This window comes from Myripristis murdjan, chromosome 15 (assembly GCF_902150065.1).
Source record: "Myripristis murdjan chromosome 15, fMyrMur1.1, whole genome shotgun sequence".
NCBI classification, from domain to species: Eukaryota; Metazoa; Chordata; class Actinopteri; order Holocentriformes; family Holocentridae; genus Myripristis; species Myripristis murdjan.
In genome coordinates, this window is record NC_043994.1 from 13,892,126 (window position 1) to 13,907,241 (window position 15,116).

At 39.6% G+C, this 15,116-nt stretch overlaps 1 protein-coding gene across 2 annotated transcripts in view; it reads right to left on the reverse strand.

Annotated features, from left to right (window-relative positions):
- rgs7a (regulator of G protein signaling 7a) overlaps positions 1 to 15,116 on the reverse strand; it is a 51,478-nt gene that overhangs the window by 13,522 nt on the left and 22,840 nt on the right. For both annotated transcript variants that reach the window (XM_030070829.1, XM_030070828.1), the window contains exons 3-4: positions 9,569 to 9,665; positions 5,422 to 5,472 (exon numbers count right to left, since the gene is read on the reverse strand). In XM_030070829.1, the coding sequence (XP_029926689.1) occupies positions 5,422 to 5,472; positions 9,569 to 9,665 (148 nt within the window). The remainder of the gene's footprint in view (positions 1 to 5,421; positions 5,473 to 9,568; positions 9,666 to 15,116) is intronic.

Sequence of the window (15,116 nt, forward strand, 5' to 3'; positions counted from 1 at the left end):
AATGATAAATCAACTGTACCTGGGAAGCTCAGGAAGCTCATTTTCCATAGTTACATCTAAAATAACTCTGCAACTGTTTCACAGAATTCCTTACAGCGGTGGTTCTCAATCCTGGTTCCTCAAGTATATCACAGCTCAGGTTTGCTTATAAAACAAAAAAAGGAAGGCCATTACGTCATTGTGTTGCGCATGAGCCCAGACTGTTGCCAAGTGTGGAAAAATTCAGTGCAGTTGATATTGTGGTGAGTGGTTTTGCCAGCTCTCTGTTTACGCCTCGGGCTACCAGTAAAATAAGCTAGTTTAACAGTTTATTACTCAGCCATGTGTTGGAATTTTTGGTGATTTGATATATTGTTAACCAGCACACTTCTCATTTGTTGGTTTATGTTAATGCCCTTTGATTGCACAACGAGTGGGTTAGACCTGCGTGTTAAGTAGCAGCTGGACAGTCACAGTTTGAAGACCAACAACAAGGACAAGTACTGCGCACGCTGAATAAAATCCACCAGTCTGCATTTTGTAAGGTGTGTTTTGTCGGTTCGAATTGTTTTCATTCCAACCAAAGACTTGAACAAATGATTTCTCTGATTCTAAGATATTTTTATTAGCCAGATCAGGGGAACTGCTCTGTGAGTCTTTGGTTGCAATGAGAACCTGCGCACTCTCAGTCCTCTCTGGCAGAGAGTTGCTTAAAATCCAGATAATGAAAACATGGAATGGGCTGCCATCACATGTCACTCAGGGAGAGAGTACAATCGACTTTTTAAAAAAAAGCAATTAAAATGGAATAGCTCGTCTCTCCCATCTGAGTGATTGATTGAAATCTTTTTATTCCCTTTTGTTATTCTTCACCCGTGATCTGTTCTTGGTGTCTAAGTCTACATTATATATTATATCGATGTTTGTTTAACTGTAATGCATCGATTGTTCTCTGTTATTACTGCTGATTTGCAGTCTGCCTGAACTGAAATGTTTTATTCATACGTTGTCTTATGGAGTCCTCGTCTGTTACTGCCAAGTGATGTGATGCTTCATGTTTTGTGTGCACTGCAGGAATCCTAATAAACTAACAAATTAATATGAGGGGAGAAATGGTTGACCCTGTCTGAATACGCAGATGTACTGAAATTGTGAGCATGTTGTAACTGGAGCATACACACACACATACACAGGTGCACATGCACAAACACAGTAAGTCTAGTGAGATGGAATGGAAGGTGTGATAAATATAGATTGGCTTTTTCTATTTCCTCTGAGGTAAGTGGCAGGGCTCTGAGAGGTCAGGATCCTGGTGTATGTCTGTGTGGGTGGGCGATGTGTGGGGGAGGGGGGGTGCATGGGTGTTGTGTGTGTGTGCGTGTGTGTGTGTGTGTCTGTCTGTATACACAGGGTGGGGTCTATATGCATTAATAAATTATGACTCATAAGTTATTTAATACATGTTTACTCATAAACATGCATGCCCTTTCCTCTTCTCCACTGTGCTTTGTCTCTCTCTTTTATACATTGTCATGTGAATATCATGCATCTTTCTAATAAATATCAATATGTTTGTAATATATACTATAATTTGTAAAATTATTAAGGTGGTGCGGTCTTGACCTGGACAGCAGAATAGACTGTGAGCATTCATCTGAATCTCTCTATGGAATACTGAAGAATTCAAACTGAGAAGACATTTACATGAGCAAATTCACTCATCCATACTCAATTTTACTCTCTTTGTACTTTAAAATTTATCATCCATTCCAAATTACATTTTCTGGATTATTATTCCTGATGTGATGACTGAATATTGGCTTAAAGTAAGTCAGTAAAGTCTGGGGGAAAAAAGGAAAAAAAAAAAAAAAAAGTGGAGTTATGGAGCCCTGAAGGTCTCGCTGTCTGTTCCGCTTTGAGCACCGGGCTCTCCCTGTGTGGAGTGCATATGTCACCTGTGATGGTTTGCTTATGCCCTTTCCTAATGTTGAAGTGAAGCTGAGGGTGTTTGCAATGACCTTTTAATCTGGATGGATGCTGAATTTCAACCCCACACACATTCACTGATGCAACAATTTTTCTGAACTGCCAACACCAGAAAACCTTAATTTTGCATTTTAAAATCAATCTATATGTATTTTCTACTAAGGAATGTCACCCAATAAATGGTTCCAAAAAGTGTATAGCATGACATGAAAAAGACAACAAAGAGGTACAATCATCCCAATGTGGTGGAGGATTCTACATGTAATTTATATCAAAGACTGTCCAAGACTGTTTTGCTCTTGTTTTGCAACCACCACGAGTTTAACAGCAAGGGAGCATCTGGCTTCCATTTCACATATTGCAGGCATAAGTGCCATAAGCTTTATAGCGGACAACACCTTGGATTGGAATTAGTTAAGCTGCCAAGAGAGGCAGGCCTCGGAGTCCGTGGGGAAAATACCCCATGACTTCATCGTACAAGATCACCCTTTCTGTGCCAAAATCCCAACAACGTGGACCACTGCCAGGCAGAAATGTATGAGAATGTAGAAATATGGTATCACTTTATTATGGTAGTCCGCCGTTAACTCTGAACAATACATCAGAATATATTCAGCAGTTCATCAGCTGACTGTGGACAAAGACTGTTTCAACAGTCTGTCTGCCAAGCATCAGCAAATACTCAATAAATTATGATATTTATGCCAAGTAGTCATTAGTAGATTATCAGCAGCTTCAGTTAATTTAAGGACTACAGATTAAGGAATAATTTGCAGTAAAAGTGTTAAAACCCCATTTTTTAAATAAACAAATAGCAATAGAGTCTCACAATCCTCTAATGTCAGAATATATCTGGGGCAAGGAAAAGTAAACCTGACGTAAGAATGTGATCAAATGTATTCATTTCAGAAATTCCTCTGGAAATTATGTCACATGCCCTGCTCGCCAGTGAGGTCAAAGGTCGGAGGTCAGGGTCAGCTGCAGAGCAGTGAACCTGGAGCTGACACATATTCAGGATTCAGAACCATGAGGATTTAATGAAATGCCAATTTAGCAAAGTTGATCCATGAATGCCTTTGATACATAAACACGACAGGCCGTCCAGGCTGTCTATATTTAAATCTCATACTGGACAGTATCTGTGGATATCAAATCAGTCCAGAGGTCATTAAAGCCCTGCTATTTTTCAGAAAACTAAAGCATTTTTCACATGTGATTTGAAAATGCATATGAAATTCATATTTTAGGTCATAATTTGGAGCAGCCTGCATTTCTCCATGCAAGAATGAACAGAATCCTTCTTATTTGTGATGCTGACTATACCATATCTGGACAGTATGTATAACTTAGGGATTATTAATGCCAGCTTCAGTATATGATTCCTTCTGTTTATCTATCATGTCGACCTGAGGCTCCTCATCCAGATCAGTCATTTCGGTGTTTGAAGCAGCTTTCTGGTTTGATTGGCAAAATAATATATGTTAAAAATAAGAAGGTCAAACTTAGTCCTGAGTTAATTCAAGCCAATCCTTCAACTCCCAGATTAGACATTTCATTGGACTGTGTTGCATTTTTTTTTTTTTTAAATAATGATAAAAATGCTTTGATGATACTGTCTTCCACTGAATGTGGATGTTTGATGATGATCTGTAATGATTTGAACTATAATAAAGAATTGCAGTAAAGGGTTACTTGTGCAAAACCCTCTCCTAAAATCTCCCAGAAGACAGCTATTCCACAAACAGCAGCTCAAACTTTGAAAAGAACTTTGGAGGGCAAGCACTTTTCTAGGCTAATCAAATGCAATATTGGATGAAAATAGGATTGAGGGGTACAGCAACTTTGAAATAGGATGATATGATTTCGTCTGGAGTGTGTCCATATGTTATCTATGGTATTCATTTAACAAAAAAAGAAATTAGCTCAAAAATCCCAGTCCACTTTAATATAAACTCATCTGCCTTTACATAATAAACACGACACTATCATGTTGTGAGCCAAATTAATTGCATTTCAGTTTCCTGGGTTTGTCGGCCCCTCCAGGAGTTGTTCTGTGGCACCACTTGATTTTGTTCACCACTGCGATTTTGTTAACCGCTGCAAGGCAGCTGAGTGCGGACAAAATTTATATTAGGACAAAGCGGCAAACATCTGCTCATTCACAAGTGTTTGGATCAGACCCTCCACTGTAATAAAATTACAGCGTTTCCTCATTTTGAAGGACAAAAAAGGGAGGTATAGCTTCTTATATTAGTCAGTATTAGCGTGATATTGGGAAATTTTAGAAAAACACATGCACAAAAGCAGCCCCCCTCCACCTCACCACCCTGCATGTAAAAACACACACTTATGCATAGTAGTATGTACATACAAACCCAAATACACACATGCACATGAAAGAGAAAAAAAAACACACATGCACGTGCCTACAATCCCATGAACACACAAAAGAATTGCTGAGTCCACTGAGTGAACAATGGAGTGTGTCACTCTTGTGTGTGAACTGACCCCGCTGTACAGACAAACACTGGAACATAGAGCTCCACACATGAATGCCCACTCACACAAACACACAGGCACAATGTTTTCAAAATGAAATTAGTTTTAGTTCCAAGAAAAACAGTGCATTTTTTGGTGGTTACTTCATGCTGTATGAGTAGGTGTAGTTAAAACGTCCAATAATATCGTCACAGACTTTAGAACCACCTACTCTTCTATTTTTGCCAAGCTCATGGTTCGTTGCCACTTCATGTCTTTAGCTACTTTCTCCTTTCACAAATATTTAATACATGAATGATGATGCCAGTCATGTGCACTTACTGTATACTAGGGGAGTGTATAAATACTTAAACGCGAGTCAAAGTGCCTCTGCGGTATGGTGACTTAATGTCAAATGAATGGACTACACTGCATACTCTGTGAGATGTTGCATTAATCCTGCTTGTCTGCACTGCATGCAACACATTTTTAATGTTGCACTGTTGACAGCAATTGCTGGATAAATTTAAATGTTATTCTAGGCTCAGTGGAGGGGGGGTCACAAGAAATGATGTGTCAACCTGTGAGTCAAGACAGCTGAAACAGATTTGTATTGCAATTCATCTAGTGCTACTTACACACTTTGCAAACAAATAACTTGCACTTGCTACTGTATTACCGCTAAAGGACAGATCAAAGGAAAATTCAGAATTGGAGACTTCAACATCAGCTAACATTAAATACTCCAACAGTATACCTGACTCCTTTTCATACAGACTAATGGAAATGTGAAAAATATGAATTCAGGGAATGTAATGATGTGTGATGAGCATTTTTTCTTCTCTGTTCTTGGCCCTTTGAAACTGAGCTTGCAACTAAATGAACAATTGTAATAAAGCAGTCCTGTGGCGTACTCTTTACATCAACTTCAGAGTGTGTAGCAGCTCACTCATCAGCTCACTTTCAGTGGAGCATTACCTTGATCTTCAATGTTTAGATTCTTGATCATCCACTGTACAATATCAGAACCTGTAATGAGAGAGAGAGCACATATAAATATGCGTCAGTGGCATGTAGCTAAGAAATTCACAGTGTGCAGAAACACCTTTTTTTCAGAGATGCAAATGAAGGGGAATACAATGACACCCCCAACCCTGCAAATCTTCCCTCATCATTGCAGTGCATGCAAATTCCTCTCATCTAGCACCATGTGGGTGGGTAATAGGCCATCCAGCACCAAATATTCTTTTCTGACACCCCCTCCAAACCACCTCTCCTCAGCTGTACCCCGTTAATACAAATGACCAGAGAGGTACGGTGGCATACTGAAGCACCCATTGTGTAACAACACAATTTGTCTGGCGCAGTCATACAGGAGCATAGACTTGGCAGTGTGTGTGTTGTGATTATTTGATTCTAACGGTTTCCTCGAAGAAGACATCACACAGGTCCAACTGCAGGAGGGAGCTGCGGCGACATCAGAGGGCTTCGTCATCATTCATTGGTCAGAGAGAATTTGAACAGCTTTGAAACAGCTGCTTACAAACAGGAAGTCCCTGTAGCGGCACTCGTCAAAGTTGTACCATGATTGATCATTTAACCAAGTAAAAAACACTAATGTTGTTCATGTGACACAGCCATTTTGAGTTGGTCTTGATTTTTTGAAAATGAAACACTCGTGTGGCGCTCTGTTAAAGAAAGGAGGAAAAATTAGTCAACATGCCCACAAGTGAATGGCGGGGCTTCGTCTTTAGTGTGACACACCTTCAAGTGGGTTATTGTTGTAATTGAAACACAAATGCTAACTGTGCTGAGTCAATCAAAGTGGAGCCAACCCAGCCATGAAAATACAAATGGACAGAATAAAGGTTAAACAGAAGAGAAGAGAAGAGAAGAGAAGAGAAGAGAAGAGAAGAGAAGAGAAGAGAAGAGAAGGCTGTCTCTGTATTTTAAAAAAACATTCTGTCCTCAAAAAATTGGGCTTATAAGCATGAGTCTTGAGATGGTTCCTGAGGTTGACAGTAACTTGTAACGCGTTTTACTTTCATGCCAGTAGGTGCCAGTAGTCATTTCGTACATCAATCGTGGACATCAATCTTTTTAAATGGTTTCATATTTTGGGGGGAATGAAACTCTTCAATTCATCTTCTCCGTCTGAGAATGAGAATGAATAATTTTCACATCTCCAAAAGACATAATAGCAACCTCTGCCCTGTAGGCATTTTCACACCCCGCCACAACACGTGACTTTGGCACTCTGGCTATATATACCTTCCAAGCTATTATTACTGTCTGTCATGCTGACAGGTGAGGGTGTGTTGAGGAGGCAAGAGCCACAGAGGACAGAAAAGAGGTGTGAAAAGGAGACACAAGAGAATTCATGCAGTGAGACAGGCACTCTCTGTGGCTGTCCATCACTCTCTCTCTGTGTGTGTCTGTTTTGTCTCTGTCTTTACTTTGCTTTCTGTCTCTCCCTGTGACCGTCAATCTCTCTCGACCCCTCTGACAATCTCCCAAACCACCCACCCAAAACAAAACTCGCTTCAACTACTACGTGCCAACTTTGCATATTAATATAGGGAAACACAGACATGTTAAGAATCCGAGGGAGTTACTTCCGCTGCTTAACGAGATGAGATTTACCATGGATTAACGTCATTAATAGAACCCCATGTTCACACTATCAGCCATGACCCAATTTCTAGGAGAAAGCTTAAATGAAATGTGTAAGGTAATCCCTTAACAAGGCTGTTCTCCGAATTGATTAATATCATTCTTATACATTGGGATGCACATATTTGGGCGTCTGTGTATGTGTGTGTTCCAGTGTGATCCAATGCAGTGAATTAAATAATAAGATAAGATGAAACTTTGTGGCGGAAAACTGGGCCACTGCAGCAGCAAACAGTTACAGGACATATCAAGGAAGCACAGAATTTAAATAAGTATGCAGCGTATAAAGAAGCACAGCTAAGAATTGCAGCACTATGGTAAACGTTACGTAGAAAGAAGGTCATACGCAATTTATAACACAATGTGGGGCTACATGACAATATGATAAAGAACAATATGTGACATTGCAGGATGTATACAGAATGTGCCAAAGTGAGCAATACATGCATGCATAATGGCATCTGTATGACTCAATGCGCATAAATAGAAAACCTCTCCGTCCTTGAATTTCACAGAACGGCTCAGTTGTTTCTCGGCTCTGTTTCTTGTGGCCCCGCAGCTCTAACAGTGAGGCAGGCACATGAAGACACCCACCTCATGCACTGCAATACACACAATGCAAAAAAGCAAGCACTCTCGCACACACATGCATAGGAAGGAGCATAGGAAACAGGAAAGGAAGCACACACACACACACACACACACACACACACACACACACACACATATCCAGCTCTTTGGGAGATGTCTATTTTCATTCCCTGGAGGAAAGGAATAGTACTCCAGTTTCTGTGTCAGGAACCACGTGTACATCACATCTCACATGACATCAGCAGAGATGCAATACACATACGGGGCCTGTTGGCACTTCACTGACACACCACATAGCCAGCACTGGCGACAGAAAGGATCTTGACACATTCAACACACTCTTGGCCATTTAATGCAACGCCAGCTGTCCTCCCAAAAAACATGTGAGATCATGTGGGAACAGACTACTGGGAGTATTCCATCTGCATTCATCCCCAGATAATTATAAATCACGGTGAAGAGGTTATCGATGACATAACATGGTTTGACATGATGCAGGCTGGGGTGGTTACCGACAGAATGTTTGTAATAGGATTACAAATTAAAAATGCAAACAAATGTAACACTGCATTCTGTTATGTGCAAAATAATTATTTAAGGGCATTTATATAGAGCACAAATTCATCTAAGCAAGCTATTCAGTCTGATCTTCAGTCTTTAAAAAAGTGGAAAAAGTCCACCAGTGGGACAAAATAATCCCACTTGTTTTCTTAAATCAAGAGCTATTTTCTTTATACTAGTGGGTTGATTTTATACAAAAACGGCACTGGAAGCAGTGGAAAGAGTGGGATTATCTAGCAGGTTGTCTGGCAGATTTTTTTTCCACTTATTTTAAGAAAAATATGATATTTATTTTTACTGGTGTCTGAGTACTTTAAATATGGCAAGGTAAACTGAGGGTACTTGACAATAATCCAAATAAATAGAATTTGAGTAATCCCTGGGATAACAATTTACATAATAACCATAATCAAACAGACTTTTAAGTAACCTTCCCAACCCTGGCTGCAGAAAATGATTTCTCTAAAGGATTGTTCAGGTTCAGGATGTGGAACCTATTCTTGATCAATAATCCCCCCTTTCAGACATTGAAAGTTTTCATATTGGGGTTATTTTTTGTTGATTCATAGAAATATGTACAATCCAACTGTGTGGCCTTGTTTGCAGAGCTGGTCACAGTTGGCTCATCTGTCCAGTGGTGGTCTGGCACTGTTGGTTCCAAGGTGAAATCACACATAGGCTAGTTATCTTTCTCAAAAAAGAAGCACTGCAAATTTCACATGAGGAAGCACCTGTAGTGCAATGACGTGCAGTGAAAACCTGCAGTCAATGGCTTAAAAGGGCTACTGGGTATGATAGGCTTCTAAAAATCCTGGATTTGGATTACTGATCACATTAAATAGCTGTTGCTGTAGAGCACACTGCCTAATGTACCTGAGAGGAAATTGATATGTGAATTCAAAGTTGCATGTTACCTATTGTAGGACTATGTGATGAGTGAAATTCATCTGAAGCATGTTAAATAAAAAGCTAATTTTGTAGTATAGGTGTTTTTTTTCTTCATGTGCAGTAAAAACTAAAGCAAAAGGCCTCACTCATCTTAGTGTTGCATGCATTCAATTCAACTCTTCATTTCTAGAATGTCACTGGAAGTTATCCAGCTAGTTGGATGGCTGAAAAATCCAATATGATCCTCTTGACATTCTGGCATCACTGGTGTGAAATGTGAAACGGACAACTCTCCAAATACATTCAGTGTTTTGTTTGGCAAGAACAAAGTACTGGTCGGGCACTTAGTGGGCGGGAGCCAAGTGGAGGCAGACAGCACTTGAGAGGAGAGGAGAGGTGGTAAGAGCCTTACCTGAAAAAACACTGGGGATCTTGGATAGAAAACTTTTCACCGTGCGGATAGGGATGCCATTTTTCTCATCCTGCATGCGTGCTATTACATCCTCCATCTGGACAGCAGAGGGACAGTGGGAGAGAGAGCAAGAGAGAGAGAGACAGAGCAGTTTCAGCACCTCAATAAATTGGGGTTGTGTGAGCGAAAGAGAGAGGTAAACAAGTTCCTATGAGGCTGAGACCTGTCTCTGGTGGAGAGAGAAAGAAGAGGAACTGGGTGACTAAGGCATAATGCTGTCAGAATTTTAATTCTCCTCTTGACAAATTGTTTTGCAGTTTGTCACAAAAAATCCTCTGTCATCTGAATTTACTGAATTTTGCAACAGTTGAATTTTGAATAACTAACAAACAAAGTTTCTTGTGCATGTATTATGCGCTATTGTGTCTCTGCCCCACATCAATATATTATTGAGCAAAGACACAACACTCAATAGTGTCACTCAAAAGAGACATTTTGGACAGACCTTTTTTTGAGTTCAGCATTAATTGAGTCACAGCTTTGAGTCAGAAAGTGAAGTGCAGAAGGACGTGCAGAAAAGCAGATACAGACAGGCAGGCACACACACACACACACACACACACACACACACACGTCACTGGGACCGAAATATGCTGGGCGTTGTCTCAGGGGCCTGGTGGGGCATTGCGAGGCAACCATGTTTCCAAGAACAGACAGAAGGGAGCAGAACAGAGAGTGGAGCATGGCCCCGATACGTCAGCCTTCACGCATGGATGCCAAGAGATCTCCCCAAACTCCTCCTTCTGGCATGAATAAATACAGTGTAAAAATATCATACACATGGACATATACACACACACAGAGTTCAGTGACCTGGCAACACACCGATATGTGACACATACACACAAACACACACAAAAATGCACCAACCGGCCGGCTGCTCAGTTACTGACCTGTTTCTTTTCCACAGCCCAGTAAGTGGGAGCTGCTATGGGTTGGTTGGTGTTGATTAGAATAACGTCAGTGACTGTGCACATACGGAAGTGTTATGTTGTTCTCACAGATCTGCTTTCATGGAGCATCCCCCTCATCTCTGTTCCCTCTCTCTGTTTCCATAAGACATACACACAACTTATCTGTGGGGCTCATCTGGGATAGGCGATGCTACTTCAATTTGGCCAACTGCATTTTCCACACATGTAGATTTTGCGTGGGCGAGAATGAATGCCTATGGTCTTATTTCTGAGAAAGGAGCAGTGCTGATTATGAAATAGCTGGGTTTGATATGTAAATATGGGACTACTTGGGTTTTGGTTGCCCATAAGCTAGTACAGTAGCATAATGTTTTACTGAAAGCTTGCATCAAGTCAAATACCCTAAAGCCAAAAATCATCCCAGTTAATGTTTGGACCCTAATTGACAATGATGGAGTACAGGCATAAGGCGTTAAAGAGCTGCTAGAGAGGTGAGGGCCAGGGAGGCCGACAGAGGGAGAGGGAGAAAGAAAAAGAGAAGAAAGACCTGAATTGATATTAATATATTGTCCTCAATACTGCTCCTCTGCAGTACAATATGAACAATAACAATATGAATCTGGTGGGAACTGAGAGATAGAATATCATAACAGGAGGGAAAGTATGCAACCAAACCAGATGTCTAGGACAATATATCAAAACTTCTCCTTTGCATGACATCTTAAAGGAAAAAAACTTCACTCTACAAAACTTTAACATTATTAAACTAGAAGGGTGCACTCAGTAGAGTTCAGATTTCCACCACGTGTATTGTCTTACCTTGATGTGCAAAGAACAACTCCTAAACCCAATACCTAAACCCTTTTCTCTGTCAAACAGTAGAATGGAAAATAGGGAGGCATTGCCTGTGTATCTCCCTTTCTCCAGTGCTTGGCTGAGGAGTTAGCACTTACTGTATAAAACAGGTTTTTCAAAAGTTTTGAATTGCCACAACCACGAGACAGTCTTGTTCATACAGTCATAACTGTGCACAAAAATATTAGGCTGACAGGCCCATTAGCTGTAGACAGATACATACAAGGTCGGATACACACAGCCAAATGTCCCCTCCAGGCTGCTGCCTGGTGGAGATAAATAACCAGTGATTTACAAAGAAACTTGCATCTCTGGGACAATTTTGTTGTTTGGTGGTATATTTGTATTAAACCCACAGATAACTAGACAAACGCAGAAACAATGATGTTACGCCAAGATAGTTTCCGCTATTTAAAATATTAATGGTAAACGTCAGGCTGCATTTTTTTCCTTTAAGTACTTTGTGCAAACCATTATTAGCTAAAGTAAAAGGTTAGGAGATGGAAATATAAATATTGTTACAGGCCAGCCAAATTTCATGGCATAACATTCCTGCCGTAATATAATATTATTCTAAGTAGGGTTAAGCAAGTTACGGCTGCCACTACAACTGACAGATTCGTAGACTATCATTAGTATTCACATGGCCTTCTGCTGCAAGAACAATGACAACTGTTCATTTTGCTCTTTTTACACATATTTCTCTAACTCATTCCTAATGGCAGCTGGCTCATTGTTGTGAACCGAGTGTATTTTACAATGTCAACCCTGTTTCTGTGTTTTTATCTCTCTATTTTCTGAGAGTTAGCGGGCACTGTGAGACAGGGCAAACAAGGACAGCAGAGCAACAATGATCAATACTTCACACACTCTCTCCCTTCTATCCCCACCCTCACCGCCCACACATGGTAAAATGCCATCAGCGTGAATATTCAGGATCTAAAGCTCTTGAAGTTGGGATGCTCTCTGGGTTCATGTTTTGAGGGAGAGAGGAAAGTGGTTCCCCATAAGAGGAGTTTGGCTTTATCTCTCCCTCTTTCTCTCTCTATCTCTCTCTCTCTTTTGGTCCCCCACCCACCCAGAGCTGTCTGACTGTGTCTCTGCAGCCTCTTAACAGATAAGAGTGAGTGTGTTGGCTGCACAGTGTGAATCATTGAATAATGATGGCACAGGACTCAGTACATATGAAGTGACTAACAAAAGCTCCGGATATAAGCACATACTGCGCTTCAGCACACAGCTCCAACCACTTCAAAGACTATCACTGAGGGCACTCAGGGTGAACTCCGAGTGCTATGAAGCACCATTTGAAACAAAAGAACATTTCAAACTGGCTTTGTAAATCAATGCTGGCCTCTTAGTTTTCTTTTTAGCCATTGTTAAGTACACCATAAGTCTACTGATTTTGACTGGCTGTTACGAAGAGAGCTAAAGAAAGGATCGATTTTTAGAACTATTGCTATCTTGAACACATTAGGAAGGTCAGCGGGTTTGCTTAACAGCCACTTGCTTAAGAGAGGAATTTCAGCACTCACTTGTGCTATTTTTATGCCCTGATACAGCTCATTTAGCAATGACCTTCACCTTAACTCCAATAAAACAAAAATAAAAGAAAAAATAAATTAAAATAGTTCCCTGCTACTCCATTGCTGATGATGTCATAGCCCTATTGATGTACAACTATGTACACAAAGAGGTTAAAAATTTGGAAATGTTGAGTGTGATGGTGTTTAATATGATTTTAACAGACAAGAATATTGTCATTGATGCATTTTATTGTAAGCAGTTACAGATCTGTCTCTTTTTTTTTTTTTTTTTTTTTTTTTTTTTTTTGTATCTTGGCTCATGTTATCCTCTGGCTTGGGGCAGCTGTTGTTAATGTTCACAAATACTGGCTACAACGTCCTAGACCAGCACTTCCCAAGTCATTTTACATCAAAGAGCCCCGAAGAGATAGCCAAAAACCTCTTTGATAAGATTTTCTCTCAAGACACCCCATCTGATAAAATTGATTTTGTTAGATATATGGCTTGATACTAGATTATATAATTACCTCTGCTGTTGACAGTGTAGTAAACGCTGTGTCATTGTGCTAATTTATAGGGAGTGAAATGGGCCCCACTTTGGAAACCACTGTCCTAGATCTGAAAATTTCAAAGTAAATGTCAACAGTAGGGCTATTGCCTTCTCTGAGCAAAAACCAAACCATCTGTACTTGTGTACAGCTACCCTGATGAACGAGCAATATTTTTAACACACTCACTAAACTAGTAGTAGTAGTAGTACTTTGTTTCGGTTCATTTAAAAGAAAATACATAATTTACAATCTAGTCCACTAATTATAGTGGTACCGAAAAGGTGTAGGCTGAAGCCAAAGCTTATTTTGCCTACCCTTTTTACAAAGAAACTATGATATTTAAAAACAAAAAAACGATGTCACAGTTTTAAAACATTGTATAAGTATACTGAAAACAAGTTGAAGAAAAAAGTTTGTACATAATAGTAATAATTATAAATAAATCAACATTGGATTAACAAAACTTAAAAAAAAAAAAGTCAGGTTTTGCAGAATTCAATATTTATATGCTACAGCTACACCATACTATGTGGCTTATTAACCAGAGTATGGCTCCACTTCCTAGGGATATCAATTACAGTGCTTCACCATAATCTGTGGCTAGTAGGCCACAGAGCATGGACGGGTATATTCAGTCATAATTTACTTGTACACAAATACATATAAACACACATTACATATATATATATATATATATACACACACACACACACACACCCATCCATACATATTCGAAAACTTGATCATAATGTTTTATATTTATTTAATGGCTTATTTTTGTACATCTTTTAAATTTTGTGATGGTTGTACACATTTTTAAGTCTTGGTCTAGTTTATTCCATGAATTAACCCCCTTAACCGTTAGACACCTGCCTTTTGTGTTGGTCTTCACTCCTCTTTTCTTAAATATACACATCCCCCTAAGTGCATACTGGGACTTCCTTACTTCAAACGGCTCCTGCATGCAGGGTGGAAGAGTATTTTTTGTGCTTTATACATGATTAGAGCGATATTTAGGTTCACTAGATCTTCTAGTTTGAGCATTTTTGTTTTAATAAAGAGTGGGTTGGTCGGTGAAAGGGAGTCACTTTGATTTATTATTCGCATTGCTTTCTTTTGTAACATATAGATTGGTTTGATGACTGTTTCGAAAGTGTTTCCCTATACCTCTACACAATACAGTAGGTATGGAAGTATGAGTGAGCAGTACAATATGTGGAGTGAGTTTTTATTAAATGTTTCGTCTTGTGTAGTATTGTGATTGATTTTGATATTTTTGTTTTAATGTTATCTATATGTGGTTTCCAACTGAGTCTGTTGTCTATTGTTAGTCCCAAAAATTTATGCTCATAAACACGTTCTGTTTCAACATCATTGATTGTTAATTTGACAGGTTATTAATTTTTCTGTTAGAGAAGATTATGTATTTCGTTTTAGTTAGGTTTAATGATAATTTATTGACGTCGAACCACTTCTTAAGTATCTCTAGTTCTCTTTCCACTACATGCAGGAGCTGCCCGAGATCTTTCCCGGAGCTATGTAGACTGGTGTCATTAGCAAATAGCACACACTTGAGCAGTGGCAATGTTTTGAATATATCGTTAATGTACATGATGAAGAGTTTGGGGCCTAAAACTGAACC